Here is a 22,684-nt window from a genome sequence, read left to right as displayed (position 1 = left end):
CAGCCAGCCAGCCACCAGCAGTAAATGGGCAGGGAGGAGGGGGAGAGAGGAGAGGTGTCCAGTGATTGACAATGTGGGTAGATGTTCAAGTCTAGTGATGGGACAAAGATGAAAAGTATGCACCAAAACCACCACACAGGGCTAGAACAAGAAAGCCTCTGTATCTGTTAGCTAAGCTCTGGAGTGATGGGGTGGACCTATTTCCTGTCTGTTCACCCTGACCCTGCAGGCTCCACTAGGGTTGCCAGGTGTCCTGTTTTGAACTGGACAGTCCAATATTTGAACTCTCTGTTCGGGAAACAAATTGAGAACATATAAATGAGAAAATATAAATGTCTGGTATTTTCTAAATAAGATGCAATATAGATTATGATGTAATGTGTCCAGTATTTTTGTTGAAACCATCTGGCAACCGTAGGCTCCACAACGGTGTCAGGCAGAGGCTTAGCACCCTTTTATATACACACACACACACACACACACACACACACACACACACACACACACACGAAAGCAGGGGAGGATACTCTTTCCCCAGGCACTGTCCTTGCTGAGCTGCCTCTCTGGTTCAGTTCACTTAAGCTCCTCCTTCTACAAGGAACTGGACTCAATGATTAAGTTGTTAGGAAACATAACCAGGACAAGCCAATCTGAATTGCTTTCCAACTCAAGATGAAAAAACCCTTAAGCTGTAGGAACTAGTGAAGTTTTTCCCTCTAGGATTTTGGAAGGCAGGTCAAATTCTTAAACTTGGATTAAGTGCTGTATCTATCTTTAAAAATCTCACATTGGAACCTTCTTTGTGCTTGGTCTCATCTGCAGTGAAAGTGTTCTTAAAACAAACATGTGCTAGGTCATCATTTGAGACTGCTAACACATGAAATATGGGGCAGAATACAGGTACAACAGTGCAGGAGACAAACAAGTCTCCCCACAAGGAGTTCAGTCACAGATTATCACATGGCTTTTTTTCCAACATTACTGCAGAATTTCCTCTGGAATGTTGGTTGAAGCATAAAGGGGCATATGAATGGTTAGCTTACCTGGGACACAAAGTATCTTGCAATGCCAGCTATAAAAGTGACAAGCAAACACCTTTTTTCACTTTCAGGTGACATTGTAAATAAGAAGCAGGCAGCATTCTCTCGCATAAATGTAAACAAAGTTGGTAATCTAAGCAATTTCTTGAATAAGAAGTAAAACTGAGTGGACTTACAGGCTCGGAAGTGTTACATAACTGCACTCAAAACCCAAAACCAAAAAATTTATGATAATTGTACTTTCAGGATAAAGAGATTGCATTTTTTCATTTCACCTCATGAGTATTATAATAGTCTTTTTTTAAATCATTTTACAGGGCAAATGTGTAATTAAAATATCAAGTGATCACGGTGCTGTTTGTATTCTGTGCTGTAATTTAAATCAATATCTCTGAAAATGTAGGAAGATTCCAAAATATTTACTAGACTATCAATCGAAATTTAAATGATTAAAACTGCTATTAATGTTAATCACAATTTTAGTTAACTTGTGATTGACAACCCTAATTCAGAATTATGCAATACAAAAGAATACCAAGCATGAAAATTAGATAAAGAATGTTACCCTGATTCAGCAGTTTAAGAAGCCTTAATTTTACCAGTTTTATTTTCCTCCAAAGAAACTATATGGAGCTCTCTTGGGCCAGAGATGATGACTGTAAGGAAGACACTTGAAACAGAAGTAGAAACCCCACACTGATTTATTCATTTAGTGCACTGATCAAAAGGACACTAACCACAACATTCAGAGACAATCCCATTTTAAATTCAACTATTACTTAAAAGTTCTTGAACGGAGCTTTTTTAAAGTAAGTCCTATGGGGGTCTAATTCATACATATGTTTTCAGTGTTCTTCATATCTTCTACATTTTTCACTAGAGTCTCTGTCTAGGAAAAGTGAGTTTGTGTAAATATAATTTTAGTAACACTTTTCTTGTACTAGCTTTGGCATACAGCTAACAAAAATATAGTATTAATGTATAGTCATCTTGTTTCTGAATTCAGTTTCTACTTTATTTGTATACTAGCATATTTACCTGGTATTTCATTAAGAAGGGGCTCAGGGCACAGAGCTGGGGTATGCAGGCATCAGTCAGGGCAAGGGATTGGGAGGTGTGAGAGGGCTTATCCTCAGAGCTTGGTGGGACAGCAAAGGCCACATGACAAGTCATTTTATTTTTTTTAGGCTACATTTTAGTGACAATTAAAAGTCACTGCCCTAGCAATACATTGTGTATGTTAAAGGGTGTGGTCATCCTGCAAGAAATCATCTCTTCCCCATCTGCAAGAGCTAACCTAACCTAACAAAACCACAGAACACTTGAGGGACTACGGTTCCAAATGGTTTACACCTTACTTCTCAAAGAGATCCGTAACGTAAACCTGGTTTCAATTTTTTAGTTTCAGATGTTCAAGTTAACACAGAATAGGGAAAATCCTCCCTCCGTTTTACTCCTTTCATGAACTCTAGCCTTATGGAACTGATTTCATTGGATTAAACAAATGAAATGTTATTTTCAGACAGAAACCAACAAAATGGAAATCTTAAGAATCTGGAAATCTTAGCCATAGCCGTTTGCTAAATATATGGAGAGCTAAATATATGGAGAACTAAATAAGGCATTAGGATTAAGTTGGGATGCAACATTGACTATTACAGTGGAAAAGCAAGCTGTTTGACCAGTAGATTAACATACAATTTTCTATCAATTTTATAAACTATATTCAAAATTTTTTGGGAAAAAGACAATATACGTCAACATGAAACAATTAGAAGTAAATTCAAAATATTCTAATCCGCCAATTTTCAGTTATATGGATTATGCTCAAAATTTACATTTACACTACGCTGTAATGAACTGGGTCTTTAATTCTGAAATGGTGAATTCTAAAATAAGTGATATTTGCCAGTATTCACTTAGTTGCTTAGCAATAAAATATGCAAATAAAATGTTCAGTGTTCTTGCATAGCTTTTAAAGGAAGCTATAATGTCAATACTGCCTCTAGTATCAGAATTTCAGCTAATAGCCTCCTACTCTTGATTTACTGAGCTGCTAAAACCACTAATTGACAAATCTTAATGTTTTTGTATGTACATTTAATATCACAAGTGCCTTTTCAGATGAACAGTGGAATGCCGTTAGAACACCAACAGGTCTAATGTGGAGATGTCAAAAAATTGAGGGAATAAACTAAAATTCATAATGTCAAGCTTATATTAAAGGTGGTTTGTTTTATTTAGTTTATTTAATCAGAAAATATTTTGCATAGTACTACTTCCTGACTTTACAACTTTCTGAAGAAAACAAACATGTATTATGGATAACAAAAAAGACTCATACGAGTATCTCCATAATCATCTGGCTTGGGTCAAAAAGATAAAACATGGTAATAGAAAAGTTATTTATTGTTTAAAAAACTACTTGGAGCACAAAACAATATATCAAGAAGATTTCAATGTAGCAGTTGGGGAGGAGAGGTGTAGTGTCTAACTTTGTAGAACATATGAAACCATTAAAGCATGTATATCCATAGCATAGTGCATTAGTAAAGTCAGACTTTTCGTTCAGAAACTCAGGTTTTTGTTTTTTTTTAAATAGTTGAATCAAAAAGCACTCAACCTTTCTGGAATAGAAGTAAAGCAGAATGTGCATACTTTCTTATAATAAAAAAGTTCTTTAGGCAAAGACTCCTGAATAACAACTCCACAGCCAAAATAGCAATGGCTGAAAGATTTGGCAAGGAAATATTACTTACTAGCTATCCATATTTCTTGGGAAACTAATTTTGTGTTGACTGCTATCCATATCTGAAAAAAAAAATACTTAATAGACCTGCACCCAGTTTCTGTGCAGGAATGCAGGCACCATCACCACATACTTCATAAAGATTGAAGGTGCTGTGGCCAAGCCCAAGGACAGCACTGTGAACTAGTAATGATGGTCCACTACTAGAACACAGAGAAAATGATGGTGGGCCATAATGATGGAAACTGTGGAAGCATGTGTCTTTGAGATTGAAGATGGTGTACCAGTACTCCAGATCCAGCAAAAGAATAATTAAGGCCAAAGGTACCAGGCTGTAGGCTTTCTGGGCGTGGAGTGTTGCTGCCCCCAATGCCTGCCTTCCTGGTGTTCTGAGGAGACCAGGCCTGGCTGAGGGGTACACCCTTCTCTCCCCCAGTGCTCCGGGGCTGGAGAGGCCGGGCCAGACAGTGCAGACCACCCTGATTTCTCCCTCCCCAGTGCTCTGTGCAGCCCAGCCCAACCTCTCCAGCCCTGGAGCACTGTGGGAGGAAGGAGGCAGGGCCTGGCCTAGCCCAGCCTAGCCTCCTTCCTTCCCCCAGTGCTCAAGAGAGTGGGGTGGATTGGGCTGGGCTGGGCTCAGCCAGCGCAATGAACCTTCCACCAGGGCTGGGGTGGCTGCGGCAAGTGTGTTCCCACTCCCCTACCCATGGTTAGAAGGGGGAAAAACATGTTTATGGTGTGCCATCCCACGTGTATGCTTGCCATACTTCCATCAGTGTTTGAATCCCTCGGGACATTGCATGCCCTGGGAGCATGAATAATAGGCAGGGAAGGAGTGGGGCCTAGCAGAAGGGGTGGAGTTGGGGGCTTGCCTTCCCCAGGCCTCCTTTCACTGACTGCCCATGGTCAAGGGCCGACTGCAGAGCAGTCTTAGTAACTGTGTGGCCCACCTATAGAACTGCCGCAAATTCCTGGATGGTGTTTGAGGGCAGAAGCTCCTGGAATTTGGAAAGTGCATTCCAAGAGTTGAAGGCACAATGACTGAGGAGCGCCTGTTGATTCAAGAACTGCAACTAACGCTCCCCGGTCAAATAAGCCTTGTGCCAAAATAGATCCAGTATTTCAGGGTGGGTCCATGCTGACCATGACACTCACAGTGGGTGTTGGTGTAGAAGTGCTCTGATCCCTTCTGCAACATGAAGTAGAACCCTCTCAACCCCTTTGGTCAGGGATGCTATCAAGGCCGGGGTCTGCCAGCACACCTTGGTGGTGGTCTGGATTTAGTGAGACACAAAGACAATCATGCTGTACCTTGGAGTGAAAGGACAGCCACTATTGGGTCAGACTCTTTGACCACCTCCTCAGGTAGGAGGTTGAGACTCTGGCCACATATCTGAACAGGTCCTGGTGAGCCTTAGAGTCCACAGAAGGAAGGAATTAGGAGGTGCCTACTACTGCCTCATTCAGCGTTGAGGAGGACAAGGCCACTGGGGGAATAAAATTGTCCTGGCCTGCAGGGTCCCTCTCAATATCCCCTTCAGGTTGAGAGTAGGAAAGAGTTGTTTGCAGTAGGGCCACTGAAAGTACATGGCCCCCCTTGTCCCACAGGGTCCTCAGTGGGAGAAGGGGCTGGAGCCACTGAAGAAGCAGATGGTGGCACATAGGCCGAGGGAGCCCTGGAGGGTGGTCTTTGACCCTGGCCTCGGTGGTAAGCCAACAGGATCCAAAAGGGCCATTAAATGGATGCCTGCTGTTGAGAAGGCCAGGATTGTGCCAGTGCTGCAGGTGCCTTCAGATACCAATGCCACGAGCAGGAACTGTACTGAGATCTCCTGGGCACCAGGGACTCAGTCTCCGAATCTGAGGTATACTCCTAATACTGACCAGGGAGGAGCTGAACTGGACAGTGCCAGCGATCAGTACCGAGGGACACTTCCCTGGATACTCATGGCAGCAGACTTCCTTCCCACAGTACCAATGCTGTCCAAGTTGTCCTCAGTTGACTAGCACCGGAGACCTAGAAATGCCTAAGCAATGCTGTGAACACAGACCCCAGTACTGGATGGGCCACCTCTAGCACTGTCACTGGTGCTGAAAACAAGGGGACAGAAGGCAGTGCCACTACCATCACTGTGGCCAGTGCCACCGAAGTAGGGGACCAAATGATGCTGGTGCAGGAGTTCAATTAGTTATTGTGCAGCCTCAGACGTGTCAGATACAGAGGGAAGATCAAATGTCTTCTTTACCTCCACCGGCACTGGAGATTTCACTGACACTGGACTCATTGGACCCAAACTCGGGCCGGAATCAATGGTGCTGGGGCAGATGGTACTGCGGCACTCAGTCTGGGTAGACTGGACACAGTGCCAAGTGTACTCTGCGGCCTTAGTAGACCTTCTGGAGGGGGAGCAGCCCTGGTCCATCCTCTTTTTTCCAGGGAATGGGACCAGTGTATAAGAGATCAGTACTAGTGACATCTGTGCTCTTCTGGGCATGGTGCCCAGGCCTCCCACACCAAAGCCTGCACAATAAGCACAGATGGGGGGCAGGGTTTCTGGCTGTGGTCTAACTGTTGATTCCATGAGTTCCCACTCTTTTAGTCTGCAATTTAAACCCCCTTCAAATTACTACAAAATCTTGCAGGTGGCCTTTCCCCAGACACTGTAGGCAAGCAATATGAGCGTCACTACTGGACATATGCTTGCCATACTTCCAACAGTGTTTGAATCCCTCGGGACATTGCATGCCCCAGGAGCATGAACAATAGGAGGGGAAAACCATTCCGAATTAAACTACTATTAATGGAAACACAAACAGAGAATAATCTATACTACAAAAAAAAAAAAAAAAAAAAAAAAAAAAACCACCCACACACACTACCTAATTCTACAATGCAAGGAACTATTTGCAAAGCAAAAAGCCAGAATCTGTCAAACAAAAGACCGGGTGAGTTTCGGGTTGGGAGGGATTTATTTTACACTTAACACAAATACACAGTACCATAGACCAGCCAACAGATACCAGTAAGGAAACATCTTCTGATGGCCACGTACACAGCATGTGCATATACATATTGGAATGCACATGTGCAATCATTCAAAGAATATAAAGTCCCCATATCAAACATTACTGGTAACATTTCAGTTTAATACTCTGGAAGAAAAATTGAAAGAGTTCATTGTATTTAATTAAATTGTTGAAAACATTGAAATTGAAAAGTACATTTCAGGTTAAAGTGAAATACATGATTACTTAAAAGTTCTATATTTCTTTGCAAGCTTTTTTGTATAAAAAAATCTCTAATGGTTAATGTTCATTATGAAACAAAGTTTTATGAAGACTTCATATTAAAAATGACACCTGAATTCAAGTAAAATTCAGTATACTCATACATTTAGTTTGATACTTCAACCTGTTTGAAACTTAAAGAAAGGTTAAAGCTATCCAATTTTAATTAAATATATCTACAACTTAATTCTTAATATTAGGGTTTTTCAACCCCATTTCTCATAAGAATATTACTAAAACTCATCTACATTGAATGACATACTTCCATTTCTCTAGGCTTCCTAACCGCATTCTTTCTCTTGGGAATGAATATTTTACTATGTCTCATGATGAATGAGAAATATAGGACAAATGATGCACTTTTTCATTTAAAAGACTACAAGAAAATTCACTTTGGACTCCTTACTGCCGCATTTCATTAAACTCTAGATACAGCTATTCTAAGATATTAGTTCTAAATCTCAGCTTCATTTGATAAAAGTGATACATGAAATACTTTAAAATAAATTAGAGTTTTTGAAAAAAAATTACAGTTTTTAAGCTGTCATGGTATTTCATTATGCATGAGAATTTTCAATCCTTTCAAATATTTCTATTCTTAAATTACCATTCCTCCCACACCAAAAAATTGACATTAACAGTAACTTTTCAAAAGTTCATTTAACTCAGTATTTGCAACACCCTTTGGTGTACATTTAAAGTAATCATTTTCTTCCACTCTTGTTCTCTTAAAACAAAATAAAAAGACAACTTATCTAAGGCAATGTCTACGCTGGCATAAATACTAAACTACTGGATCATATCAACGGCAGGAGTCCACACAGGCATTTTTGAACAGATATTACTATGTGTATATATGCATATACCTGCATTCACATAGCTGCTATTGGCAGAAGCCCAGGTTTCTGTGACTCACATGGAGATAGTTGGGGGACCACTTCATGTGTTGTTGGCACTATAACCTGCCTTCACACTTTTGCCAAGGGCAGTTCTGGATCACATCACCCTTTCCAGTCATTCCTTGGAAAACAGGATGGAAGACATAGTGAGGGGATGATCTCACTCTACTGTTGCTCCCTACTGAAAGGGAAAGCTTATCCAGTGGAGTAGCCAATCAGCTAGAACAGTGATTCTGTAAGTGCTGTCTGCTTTACTGGTGGTCTGCGGGAAGGACACCCCAAAAAGGCATGGCTCTAACCACCATCCTATTGGTTGGGGTCTGGCTGCCTCCTCTCCCTGCCGGTCCGGGGCACATGTGGTGTCTCCCATTGGCAGCCAACTCCCACCAATGGCCCATTATTACCAGCTACAGCTCACACTGCAGCATGGTTCAGAAAGTGATTGCTATTGCTTGGTAGCGGACAACAGCCTACTACAAGTCTGCTACAAATCATGTTGGGGCTAAAGAATCCACTGTTGAGACTGCAAATGTGCAGGTTTGAGGCAAATCAATACTTATTCATTCATGGGCGGTTACCATAAGAGAAGCTCTAGAAACCATAGCTGGATTTCAGAGAATGAGGTCTCCAAACTTTGTACAGATCATTGATGGCATCCAAATCCCAAAATTTTCCCCAGTTCAAGGGGTGAGTGTGCAAACAGAAAAGGTTACTAATCATTCATTCTCCATGGCTTAGTGGTCCACAGAGACAAAATTGTGAAAGTGCATGATGCCAGAGCACAGAGATCAGGATTAGACTAGAAGGGAGCGATGAAGGTTGGAGAAGAGACCTATTCTCTAGAAATTACATTTTCATGCTGTCACATTATTGGGTTGTAATAGAAAAATGCAGTCTGTTGTTGCAACCACTGTTGAGTGTTTGCCCCCAAATTCTGTGCAAAGTAGGTCAAGTGAGGTGTCAAATTAAAGCTTATGCTATGCTGATTCAGTGTATGCCACTCATACTTGTATGATTTTTTTATGTGAAGTTATGAATATGGACTTTGTATGTATATTTTTAAATGTTCTCTGTCTGGGAGACAGCAATAGGTGTCGACCCCACCTATTGTGCGGAATGGTTATTTGGTGAATAGCTATGCTGAATAGCGATGCTGCATGGAAAATGGCTCTCAAATGTTGCCAGTGAACTTCTCAGGAACGTGTCTGGGAACTTGCAGACCAAAAGACACGCCATGGATGCTTGCCTAAAGGACATGGAGAGGTTAGCTGGTCATGTGATCCACTCCAGTTTGGGAGGTACCATCACTTCTTCCCTCCACATGGGCAAGATTATAAAAGGATCCTGAGGGGGGTCTCCATCTTTGTCTTCAATCCTGCCCTTGACTTCAGAAGCATATTTGCTATGGACAAAGGGCCGGGAAGGATTTGCTGACCCATCCTAACATAGGATGTACTCCAGAGATTTAAGTTTGTTGCATCTTTGCTAAGGGCCTGCATCAAGAACTTGGTGATTGGTATACGTAAGGTGCTTTCTTTAACAATCTGACTTTCAACCTTTTCTTTTGTTTTATTTATAAACCTTTATATTTTAGATTCTAAGGCACTGGCACAGAATGCTCTTGTGGGTAAGATCAGAGGTATAAATTTACCTGGGAAGTGGCTGGTCCTTTGGGACAGGGAGAAACTGTTTGGAGTTGGTGAGATTGGTTTTATAACTTCTCAGTGTAAAGTGTGGTGCTGGTTGCAACACAAGGAAAGCTAGTGTGTCTAATGCAGATTGGAAGCTGAAGTGTACTTTGTAACTGGTTTGGTGCTTAGAGGGTCTTGGGCTGTAAGTAGTTCATCCTGGTTTTAAGCAGTTCATCCTGATTTGACCCTCTCAGCGGTGCCCCAGACCACCTGGTATGTAACACCTGGGTAACACGTTTATGTCAATTGCTATTCTTGACATATCCTCAAATATCTGATCCTGACTTGACTCAAGATCAGACCCAGATATCAATGACTCTGGAGAAAGGGAATTTAACTGCAAGCTCAGTAGCTGCAGAATGGCTATGTAGTGTACATTTGAAAGGATGGAAATCTGTTGGTCTCCCCATGCACTAAGGATGATAAAATGCCTTTTTTTTTAATGTTACCACTGAAATTTTCAGCAGTTACACATTGACATAAAGGGAGGGGCAGGCCGTGCTGCTGCCTCTGTATCAGAGGTAGCAATGTGGTGAACAGGCAGCTTGGCAGGAGACAGCTCCCCACACACACCAGCTCCCACCTCCCTCCCACTGCATCTGATATAGAGGCAGCGAGGGGAGGACTGAGTAACTGTGAGAGTTAATCAATAAGCGTAGGCCAGGTATCAGCAAACTTTCCATAGTGGCATGCCAAGTTTCCACCTTCTGCTTCGAGTCATGCCACTCTCCCAAGGGAGGGAAGGAGCGAGGGAGAGGAGGGAACTCTCTCCACCACATGCCCCATGGACCACATGCTGCTAAAGGAAACTCACTGTAAATTACATAATTATGCCCAAGCCATTTTGCTAGTGCTGCATCTGGAAAGAACAGTTTAATTTAAATTATTATACAGATTAAGCGTTTTAACTTTCTCATGATAGTTCATCAAACTTCAGTTTAAATAAAGTAAAATATTATATCCAACACAAAAAAGTTTCAATGTTTTCTCTATTTATGGCAGAAGTAGCGAACCTTTTTGGGGTTGGAGGTCACCGAGCAACACACACACACACACACACACACACACACACACACACACACACACACAAAAACAACAAAAAAAATCAGTTGGGGGGGGAAAAAAATCACACAAGTGAGAAGCAAAAAAAAAAACGCTTCCAAGAAACCTGAACCCTCACTGATTTGGCCCCCAACTGAGACACCTCACACACGCTTTGACTTTCCAGGCCTTTTTGAAGGGCTCTTGGTTGTGGTCTTCTCCGCACAAAGACAGTCTGGGCAGAATGCCAACAACGAAGGCTGGGGAAACAGCCTGGGCAGACAGCTACAGAGGCAGACAGCAAGGGAGCTGCTCAGAATGCCAGCAAACACAGGCTGAGGCTGAGAAAGGAAGAGAACAGCACACATGCAAAACCTCAACCAATTACTGTTCAAGTTTTTTGAATGGCTCCCAGCCTTGGGCTCATCCAGCAAGAAGCTATCCTACTGCCCCAAAGCTAATCAGAAGCAACCCAATCCAGCTCCATTCTAGTACTATGTAAACACAAGCACGAAGTGATTTCAAGAAAACTTGACACAAATCTAGCATCATTAGGGCAAAAATATATTATAGGGGCAAAATGGGCGGTCAATTGAAAAGCTTGACAAATGGTGTTAGACCTAAGTCAGACAAGTCCTAGAACTCCCTGTACTGCTGAAACGTGAATGGCTCTGCTCCCATCTCCTTGCCCTTCTCCTGACAAGAGAATGGGGATATGCATTACCAAATTATTTTGTAATAGGACTTACTATAAAATCTTTAGACAAAATGAGCAGATGCACCTGAGTTCATGTTTCTTCCTCAACAGCCAATGAGCTCTGAAACATGACTTTGCACAGTCAAGCAATCTATACATGTAGAAAAACATTCAATGGATTTTCAACAGTCGTTTAGGTAAGTGTGGATTGCTTTTAGAGAAAGACTAACTAGGAAAACCAAAGTTTTGAAAAAGTAATAAAACTCCTTTGACAAATCCAATCAAGCAGAAAAAAGTTTAAAAAGTGACCGATTTTAGTAAGGAGTAGGACTAAATGGACTTGTGGGCCCTCAAAAGCAAAACTTTGTAAAAATTGAGTGCAGGGTTGGTTTTGTTTGTTTTACTCAATGCCGCATTTATAAGTTACACTTGTGTAATACAGATTGCACTACTGTACTTGTATCCATTGAATTGAAATATACTATTTTTATGGTGAAAATATTGATCACAAATATATAAAATGAGCACTGTACATTTTGAATTCTGTTTTGTAATAGAAATCAATGTATTGAAAATGTGGAAAACATCCAAAAAAGTTTCAATAAATGGTATTCTTTTATTAACAGTATGATTAATATTTTTAACAAAATTGACAGCCCTATTTTCATTAAAAATAAAGTGCATTGCATAATTTGTATTATGGCACTAGTTCTGGTATGAGGAGAGGAAAGAAATAAATTGAAAATTCTTTAAAAATACTTACTGAAGTCGCCCGTTAGAAAAACTGCTTCTGCCCCTGGAGCCCACTCTTTGCAATGTAGTCCACCATCCACGTGTCGATTGACTCCAAAGATTTTGTAACTTTTTGAAAATTTATCAAGGCCTCCTTCATTTTCTTCAATGTTCTTCAATCGCTCATGAAACAGGGTATACCTTTTAAACAAACAAACATACACTAAATTCATTTAGAAAATTTAGCAAAGATCTTATTTGTAGTAGGTACTTAGACCAAAAAAGCCTACAGTTTCTTTGTATAGGAACAACCTGTAGTTTAAGCCTACACATTGATAATGAGATTGATAGCCCAGAAGCCATAAGGTTATTAAACAATGAAGGAGAACTTTATACATACTAAGCAGCCCAGCAATTTCCCTTATGTGGCCTATAACCAGTAATATAGGAAAATATCGGATGATTTGAAAACTTCCATGGCAAATACTATAAATACAATAGGATCTAAATTATATCTTGGCATTCCAGATGCCATGGCCAAAAGCAGTGCAAGATATAGGCAAGAGCCTTGTAAATACCCAAAATATTTGATAGCTACTGGACAGAGAAATAGTACTAGGTGATTGCAAGCTGTGTGAACTTTCTTCAGTTACTCCAATCAGTCCCACTGAAGACTAGTAATACAGAAAATCATTAACACCCAAGCCTTGAAGTGATCATTTTGATCTTGATGGTAGATTCTGCCACTCTTAACCTGAGTAGTCTCACTGTTTTCAGGAGGGAAGATGTCAAGTGTAAATAAGAGCAACAGAATCATGTGCTTATAATTTGAAATTTTTCTCACATGGGATGCAAACACTTAGCTTTCACCCACAACACTCTAGTATTCCAACTGGTGGTAGTTTACTAGCAAGTAAAAAAAAAAAAAAAAGTCAGATTACCCTATTGTATGTTGAAGCTTACATCTTTAAGAGGAGATAAAAATTTCTTGCCTAGCTAACCACAAAATTGTCTACTAATCTACCAAGCTATAAATTTACTCCGTTTCAAATGGGATCTATAAAACTAAAATGCCAGAAATATGCTGCCTCCAAAATGCACTTATTCTAGTACACTTAAAGCTACATTCCAATTCCCATCTACCCCCTAAAAAATTAAATCTCACAAACTTTTAAGGTGTTTTTTTTTCTTTGACAGCAAGGAAGAAATAGAGAATGACAGCACTGTGGTATAATACTCTATTTTAGTAAAGATATACACTTTAGAAGGGACATTAATTCAAAAGGGACCATCAGTTATAGTGACAACCAAGATATTACACCTTGAAGAAATGTCAACATCTGGACACCACTCTCAGATTTATTTAAAGTTTTGGTTTGGAATTGGTCTCAGTGGCAGAGAATTGTGATGGAGTGGTTTGAGATATCCCATTTGTTGGTTATTTCAATTGAAGCAGGCTTATTTATATTAATATTCACAGAGTTTTATGATTTTCTTAAGACTAATCTTCACAACAGCTTCTGTTATGAAGACAGATATTCACCATGAAACTACTGACTCAAAATGGAAGCCCCAGGATATAGCAACAATATACTCATAGCACCCTAATGCCCACTCCCCAATATCACTTCTCAAAATTTGCTCCTGGTTGTTATGCCTCAAAATTGATCTTAGACATTGAAGGAGTCATGATCCAATTTCATTTATAGTGCTATAATCAACACACAATGTGTCTTAAAGGCCTGTGAATGTAAAGTTGTCATTTTCAAGAAAAAAATCAACACTAGTTGATTTTTAACTTTAACAATTTTATTTGCATGCATTAAAAATGTCAAACACAAGCGTGGAAAGATGTATTAAAAAAATAAGAGAAAGGTTAAACACACTAGTAAAGAGCAATTCTCAGAAACTGCTTCAAAAAGTTCAGCATCTGACATTTGGCAAGATTATTCCAAAAATCAAAGGATCTCCTTGCAAGTGGAAGGAGCATTACAATGGTTACAGGTATTACAGACTGCATATATAAATGTCTAGTTTACTACAGCAGTGTTTCTCAACAAGTGGTACAAGTACCCTTAAGGGTATTTGAGAGAAGTCTGGGCGGTCCGTCAACACAACTGACATTTGGAGAAAACTTGAATTTGTGTCTTAAGTTTTACAGCGCTTTATTATTTTTGTACTTTTTACACCCAAAAATGTCATTGCCTGCCTGGCTATGATTAAGTTGTTTAAACAAATGTGTTGCAATGGTAGAAAAAAATGTTTGTGCGTCTGAAAACTGTAAGTACTTTTTTGTTGTTTTTTGTTTTGAAAAAGGGGTACTTTTTTTTTTATAAAGTTGAGAAACACTGTACTATACAACAGCATACAAAAGGTGCTGCACTACAGTTTTATGCCAAAAAAAACCCACCCTATCACAGGAGAACTGTATATAATGTTCATTGTTTTTAATAGTGATTCTGCAGTAGTACCCAGCAGCGCTGTGATGCACTGTAATGCATTCGAACACAGCCAAATAGTCCCCTGCCACAAGGATGCCCCCCCCCCCCCCCCGAGGTCAGCTGGAGTTTTATCATAGACTTTAAACAGAAGCAGGATATCATTTCAAAGGTCTATGCATGCAGAAACAAATGTTGTTTTAAAGTTATTTCTGTTCAGCAACCTTTAAGACATTGGGCACGCAGTTTAGCAGCTTTAAAAATCACATTAGCTAGTTGCATTGGCTCTTGTTGAATGGGACTAATATAAAATTGTTAGGGAGACCAGAGGGGACTATGTATAGTGAGAAGGGCCTGATCAAGAGCTTTAACTGTCTGGACAGAAATGTTTTGTTTGGGGGGTTTAGTGCTATGGAAGAATTATATAGCTACACCTCAAGATAAAGCCATACCTGGAAAAAAAAATAAAGTGGGACCTGTAATTAAGCAGGAAAAAAAAACTTCAATTGTGTATAATTCATACTGTGCTAATTTAATACAAGTATGGGAGTGCTGAAGACAAGGCTGAAAATTCACTCTTAATTCTGCCTTGTTGTGGACATGCACTACAATAGGCTAAATTATGTAATCACCTACCATTCCTCACATCTGAACTAAAAATGTGTCTTCCTGCATTGCAAAATGCACATGCAGAATTTTACAACATGTTTTATGGAACAAACTTTTTATATAAAAACAAGTCATACAGAATGTAGCAATGTTTCACTACAGTATCAAAGTCTCAATATATGAAACAAGACTTACTTTCCCCATTCCTGCACATGAATACCTCTGATTAGAATAATTAGTTACTGGAATACTCAACTTTCCTCAGAAAAATACTCCTGGGGTTGTACTAATAGTTGGTATTTTCTACTGCATAATTGTGCTGCAGAAACTTAAAAGCTGACACAAACACAGAAATCTGATCCAAACACCACACTGAATTCACATTAGCTGTGTCCATCCTAATGTGCTTACTTTCTGCCAGTACTTTAGCAAGCAAATTTTAAAAGCTAAGCATGTTCACAGGAACATCCAAGTAATATATTATTTGAAGTTATTCACAAAAAAAGTGAATTTTGACCTGGTAGACAAAAGTAGGCAGCCAATATAGAATTCTATGGTTATAGAATCACCTGCATGAAGGAATAGAAGCACTGCATGTTCTGTGTGCAGAACATCAATTTCAGAAGAAAATAACAATCTACAGTATAAGAAAACTTGATGTGAACTTCAGAGATTGGCATTTATCAATAATTAAAACATAAAAGAAAATTAAAAGTTGATAAGAAATCTGGCTTCTCTAGGGCAAGACATCCACATTCATATATCTTGGTTGAAGAGCCTTATTCTGTGTCTCAAGACAGCAGGAATTTTTGTATGGATTCTTTCTACACCTCCACCTTTTCATATTGGCAAATATGCTCAAGGTGACAAAGCAGTTCTATATTCTTCTAGAATTTTCCCGTTGTGTAATAGAGATGTACTTAGGATGGTATTTCTTGTTGTACACAGGAGTAGACTACAAAAAAACTTATTAGCCTAGAAGAACACCCAATGAAGTTAGCTTAAAAGAAGTTCTCTTAAATACATTTTGTGATTGTGTGTCTTTTGAATTTCTACAATGACAGTTGTATTTTATTTTTTAAATGAACATAGAATATTCTTATGTTCCTAAGGTTGTGTAAGGTAGGTAAGAACTAAGGCTTCAAGTATCACTAGTTTCAAAATAAAAAAAACAAAAACGAAATAATGTAAGCTCATAACACAGCATTTTTGTAGAAAACTTATCTGTTCCATATAGGGTTGCCAGATGGCTGAAACAAAAATACCAAACACTCCCGCCACCCTCAAAAAAAACCCACCCCACTCACCCACCAGGAAAAAAATTCTGTTGAAGGAAAAAAAGGGGGGGGGGGGGGAGCACAAGGTTGTTGAGAAAAAAAAGACTCCAATACTTAAGCAAAAAAAATTAAATAAAACAGCATTAAAACAGCATATCCCCTTTAAAAGTGCATGCAGGGATAGGAACAAGGGAGAAGTTGAGTACTAATACCCAGGGGAAGCAATACTTCTCCTTGGTCGGCAGCAATGTGTGCCAGCAGCTTTGAGGAACCAGGTAAGCATGGGGGCTGAGTGCTGAGTGTTTGTAGGGTTGCCAGGTGCCCGGCATTTTCGCCTCCTGGCCAGGAAAAAATTCAGAAAATACCAGACATTTTAGGTGTCCGGTATTCTTTGATTTTTTTTTTTAAAACCAGACAGGCCACGAAAATACCAGGCAACCTTAGTTCTATGAGCTTTGCTTGCATCTACTACTTGGACTTGTACCTTTAATCCTTCAAGCCAAATGACGCACCCATGGGACAATCGCCTCTCGGGAAGGCCCAGGCTTCTGGTGGGATGAAAGACGTTCAGCCAGTAATTATGATAAACACCAGTGATGCACAAATGCCTTTAAAAGCATAAAGCATGCACTATGTAAAGTGAGGCCTTCTTCTCTGAAAAAGAAGATCAGATTCACACAACAGCCTCTACTGGCAAATAATGAAATTAAATATGAGGGAAGAAAGGAATGAGAAAAGCAAGAATGAAAAAGAAAATGACATTTAAGGTTAGAAACAAAATTTGACCACTTCTTGGCCTTGAGATTTTGTGTTAGGTTGTTTTTTTGGGTTTTGGGGGATTTTTTTTTGGTCTCATCTTCTTAAAAATATTTTGTTTATGCCAAACTAATTTGAAGAGTTAACTCATGGGTGGGCAATAATTCTTTGCTGGGGGCCACTTTAGAAATTTCTGAAGTGGCTCCAGGCCACACCGGAAGGGACGGGGTTGGGATACTTCCAGATTCCCCACCCCCAGATCATGGTTGGTATGGGGAAGCACCTTTGCCTGCCCCCGACTGGCCCCTAGGTGCCCATGCCCCGGCGGGGAGGAAACTTCCCACGCTCCCCCATCCCCAGGCCAATTGGGACCTGGGGGCAGAGAAGCATGCTCCCCTGCCCCCAGGTTCTGATTGGAATGGGGGTGGGGGAGCACAAAGCCTTTAGCCCTGTCAGGAGTGCCTGGTGCCTCGAAGCACCACATGCTGCTGACAGAGTGGAGAAAACTTTGCGTGCTCACCCCATCCCCAGGCCCTCACTGCCCTGGGGGCAGGGACTCCAATGGCCAGATCTGGCCACTTGGCATGCCGGATTTGGCCTGCGCAGGTCCTTTTGCCCATCCCGAGTTAACTAGATCAAATGACTACAGGCTCTAATCTCTGTGGGAGAAGTAAAGCACAGGTGAGGGTTAACAGTGAACTTTGGTACCTGTAAACAAAGAAACCAAAGCTCAGGGAGAGCTCAATTCCTATTCCAAGGCACAAGCAAAACTCCATTTGGCCAAAGACGGCACTCCTAGAACATGGTCATAAAGTAAGTGTTGAGTATTACATAACTTTCTATTGCTGCTTTGATACATCTGGGGCAGCTTATTAAAATAAACCACCTTTCCCCTGTACAGTTGTCAAGTTTTCTGAGCCTTCATATGGGAAGTTAATTCAAGTTTTGTGATAGTTTATTTTACCTATAGCCGTGAACCCTAAACTTAAAAAGTTTAGTTCATTACAGTTGTACATTACCCTGCCAGGATGCTTGAACAATCAAGTGGAGTTCCTCTTGGGATAGAAGACACTTATCTACCATCATGGCAATTCTTGCAGTCTCTGCTGAGCCTGCCCAGTGCAAGGTGTGGAGAATTTCACGTAGGAGCTGATTTCATGTTTCATATTCGATAGGAGACATTTTAAATCCCTACTGAACTAGGCTGTACTCAGAACCGGTGAAAGATGCTGTAGCTCATTAGCAGTGCCTTGAGGCACAGTTATCCTAGTGAGATTGAGGCATGCTTTGTCAAATTCTGCTTTTTGCATTTCAAACACGAAGATCCATTCTCCTCACACTCTAGAAAGACCTCTCTTGCTGTGACAGTATGTACCCTATGTTCACCTCTTTACCAGACCATGCTAAATTGTATGCAAAGCATACTGACAGCTACTAAATGGCACTGTGTAAGATACCTTATTTAAATGAACTTCCGCTATATCTAACGGAGCATTAAGGGATCTTATGATGAACACATTTGGTATGCATAAGCAAGGTCTGTAGCTGATCCTATTGACTGCAGATAATATAAAGAGAGACAAAAAGCTAGCCTATGCCTCAGCCATATGTCAACAAGATCAAAAGAGATCATCACCTGATTAAGTGAGAAGAGGAGAGAGGCTGGTGGGGGGGGGGGGGGAGAGCGTGAGAAGGGGAATTATATTTTGATAAAGAAGGAGCTTAAGATTTCTGGTCTCTTAGACTTTGTCTCCTGATCATCATCTAGAGATGATCCTTGCACAAAAGAAAGTGCTACAAGAGGAATAGAAGAGAGCAGATGCCCCAAATCATCTCTCCCCTACTCTCTACAAATGGTATCAACATTGGAGGAAAAAAAAAGAAGCAGGTTTTGGATATGGGGCAAGACTGAGTAAAAGGAGTTCAGCCAGTAAGACTGCAAGAACATGCGAGGAAAAAGACCTTGGCTTTATATTCACTCCGTGTATTAAGCTAGGTATTAGTTGCATTTTACCGTTTATTTCCTTAAGAATCAGAATTTGTTATGCCTCAGTACTTAATTATGGAAAGAGATTTAAAGTAATATGTTTTGTTTTTAGCTAAACGAGTGTATTTATACTGAAATGTTTGGGAAATCCATTTGGTATAATGATATTTGTACATATTTTTTACTAATATGAGCTTGCATCACCCGGGACAGTGCAGGCCAGTAAAAGATGCACATTTTTGTTGGCAAGTGAGACTTGAATTTGCTGGTGTTGCCTGTGATATAATTAGTGAGTGTCTTGCACTCATCCAGGATCTCTCTCAGCTATTTACAAGCTGGAGATTATGTGTGATCAGCTCAGGAGAGGTTGTTCTGACACCAAAGCAGAGTAAAAGGGACCCTCCCAGAGTGGAGCATAGAGGGAACATAACTGGTTAACTGTTCAACAATCCAGACTGCACCCTGGGTAATGTCACAAATTTGCACTAGCAAGACCTTTGTTTTTCTTTTTCAAATAAATTCAATAGTAATGTTTGCACACCCAATTAACCAAAAACCAACAAATAAAAAAGAAAGCACATCCCAATTCACTTCTAAAAAAGTTCTGTAATTCTAAAAAGTAACTCATTTCAGAATTCTCACTCCAACATACTAGGGATGGAATAGTATAGATGATTAACCCGTAAGTAAGAGCTTATAGATTACTACTACAGACTATACACATCCCTTCCCTCCCTGTTCCTCCCGTCTCTGCAAGTTTTTAAGCAGTGGGGGTAGCAGCCTGTCTCAGTCCTGACTTGTGACAGGTCCGGGACCTCCCCTGCTGCAGCTCTGCATTTTAAAGTGTATTAGGAGGTAAGCAGGCAGACAGCCTGGCTGAATTCCAGCTCATGCCAGATCCAGGAGCTCAGACCCTTCTACCCCACCCCAAACAGGGGCTGCTGCCATCCCTGTATCAAAGACAGCAGTGTGGGTTGACAGGCAGCAGGTCCGTGAGGGTAGCTGGTTTAACTGGTTCCTCTCACAGGCTAGCTCCCACTTGGCAACCCCCCTGCTGCTGCCTCTGATACAGGGGTGGCACTGCAGAGTGGCTCCTCAGGAGTGGGGCCAGATTGTACTGGCTGCTGGCTCTGCCTCCAGGACTATAGAATAGTCGAGTAACTGATAAGAATTCATGAGGTTAGTAAACTATTCAATTAAGTGATATTTAACACCCCTACGACATATCCTTCCATTCCCAAGCCTTCATGGTTTTTCAGTAGATCTGAATTCAACCCCTAGCTCCCCAGCACAGCCATCTTCTACTTCAGCTATAGCAGTAGCAATCTGAAGGAGAAAGGTAGGCTCCCTACCTACAATCAGGCCACAAAGGCAGAGATCACATTTGGCTACACTAAAAGATAAAGCTAATTTATTAAGGTTGATATTCTTATCACCCAATTATGTAAGTCAAAGGTGTCTGCCCCGAGTGTGTGCAAGAGTACAGCATAGTTTAAAGTAGCATGTCCTCAATAAGGTGGCTATCAATCGACAGAAAGATGCACTGTGAGTAGTTCCTTTGCATTCTGAGTTATGCTCCCAGCCAAATAATGGGTTATGCTCCTATGCAAATAAAGTACAAATTAGCATTTTGCCACTCTTCATTTGCATAATTTATTCAAGCTGTTTTTGCGCAAAAATAAGCAGCATGGACAGGGTTTTTTTGTGAAAAAACCCAGTTTTGCGCAAGATCCTTATGCCTCTCCGGGATTTTGCGCAAAACAGGGTTTTTGTGCAAAAAAGCCCCAGTGGACCAAGTTGCAGTTGACGCAGTGGATTGTGCAGCAGGTGGTTTTGGGTGCATGTGGTCAGCAACCCATAATGCACTCGTCTCTTCCCCCTCCCCCCGCTTTGCTCAAGAGCAATGGAAAGCACTCTTTTTGCACCCTTTTCTTCCCCTCTAGTTATCTGTGAAGATGCCATAGTAGTGTAAGCATAGAACCTATGATGGAACAGCAAAGTATTATGGCAATCATAATAATCATGAAGCAAAATACAGGACTATGTAGCACTTTAAAGACTAACAAGATGGTTTATTAGATGATGAGCTTTCTAATAAAACATCTTCTTAGTCTTTAAAGTGCTACAGAGTCCTGTATTTTGCTTCAGCTACACCAGACTAACACGGCTACATTTCTATCACTATAATAATCATGGTGTGCCTTATGCTAGAGTATACCCAGAGAGTATCCAGGGCACAGCGGAATGAGGGTGAATCTCAGAAGGCCATGAACATATTCTTCAGCAAAGCACTTGAGTTGATCAACTTACAAATGCCACTGGCATTCAAACTTCTTGACATACAGGAAAAGTTTGGTACCATCAGAGAGCACAGTGCTTTTCTGCAATGGGGTTTCCTAACTATGGTAGGTGCAATAGCCTCAATGCACCCCTCTATCTTGGCACCAGACTACCTTACCAAAGAGTACATAAAACACCTGGGGTACTTCTTGATGGTGCTGCAGGTGCTGATGGATCACAAGGGCCATTTCACAGGCACCAGCGTGGGATGGTCAGGAAAGGTGCATGACACATGCATCTTTAGGAACTCCTTCCTCTTCGGCAAACCGTAAGCTGGAACTTTTTTCCCCAGGCTGGAATAATTTATCAGATGCACTGAAATGTCAATAGTTATCTTGAGACCCAGCCTACCCCTTGTTCTTGTGGCATATGAAGCCATACAAAAGCAGCCTAGAGCACAATAAGTAGTTCAACTACAGGTTGAGCAAGTGCAGAACGGTGCTACAATGTGCTTTTGGTTATGCAGTCTAATGACTGGGTTAGACCCAGTGAAAGCAACATTCCTATTGTAGTAGCAGTCTGCTATGTGCTCCATAATATGTGAGAATAAGGGAGAAAGTTATATGGCAGGGGGAGAGGATGGGTAAAGGCACAGTGTCTAGCCAGTAATTCTGAGCAACCAAACACCGGGCAATAAGGAGAACACAGCGAAGGGAACTGCAAATCAGAGAGGTGTTGAAAAACAGCTTTATGAGTGGCTAGTGATACAGAAGTTATGCATGTTGTTCTTAAGGAGGTGCCCCTGCCTTAAGTGTACTTGCTTGTAAACCTTCCCTGCCGCCCTTTAACACACTCTTGAGGCTATTTGTTCAGACACCGTACATTTTAATTTAGGGAATATAGCAGGGACAGACAGAGTAGTGTGAAATTTTTTTTTTGGGGGGGGGGAAGAGAAGGGGGTGATCACAGGTGCAAAGACAGTCTTTTGCTCCAGGGCATATCCCTGGGAGTTGAGTGTGAGGCTGTCCTTGACTTCACACCACCCTCCCCTGCATTCTAGGACCCTGGGAAAGAAGGCTATGGAACTCTGTGGGGAGTGAATGTGGATCTGCAAGAGCTGGAAGGCCACCACGTGGGCCAACACATCTGCCATGACTGTCAAGACTTTCACCTGGTTCTTCACTTTTGGTTCCTTGCATG

At 40.9% G+C, this 22,684-nt stretch overlaps 1 protein-coding gene across 2 annotated transcripts in view; it reads right to left on the bottom strand.

Annotated features, from left to right (window-relative positions):
• Nucleotides 1–22,684, bottom strand: part of GBE1 (1,4-alpha-glucan branching enzyme 1) — a 255,351-nt gene that overhangs the window by 175,576 nt on the left and 57,091 nt on the right. For both annotated transcript variants that reach the window (XR_012897753.2, XM_075909685.2), the window contains exon 2: nucleotides 12,169–12,338. Coding sequence is in view for 1 of the 2 variants with exons in the window: in XM_075909685.2 (XP_075765800.1) it covers nucleotides 12,169–12,338 (170 nt within the window). In the remaining variant the exon portion in view is untranslated. The remainder of the gene's footprint in view (nucleotides 1–12,168; nucleotides 12,339–22,684) is intronic.

Source organism: Pelodiscus sinensis, chromosome 1 (assembly GCF_052426305.1).
Source record: "Pelodiscus sinensis isolate ZL-2025 chromosome 1, ASM5242630v1, whole genome shotgun sequence".
Lineage (NCBI taxonomy): Eukaryota > Metazoa > Chordata > Testudines > Trionychidae > Pelodiscus > Pelodiscus sinensis.
The sequence above is the reverse complement of the archived record's forward strand: the minus strand, read 5'-3'. Positions and strand labels throughout refer to the sequence as shown.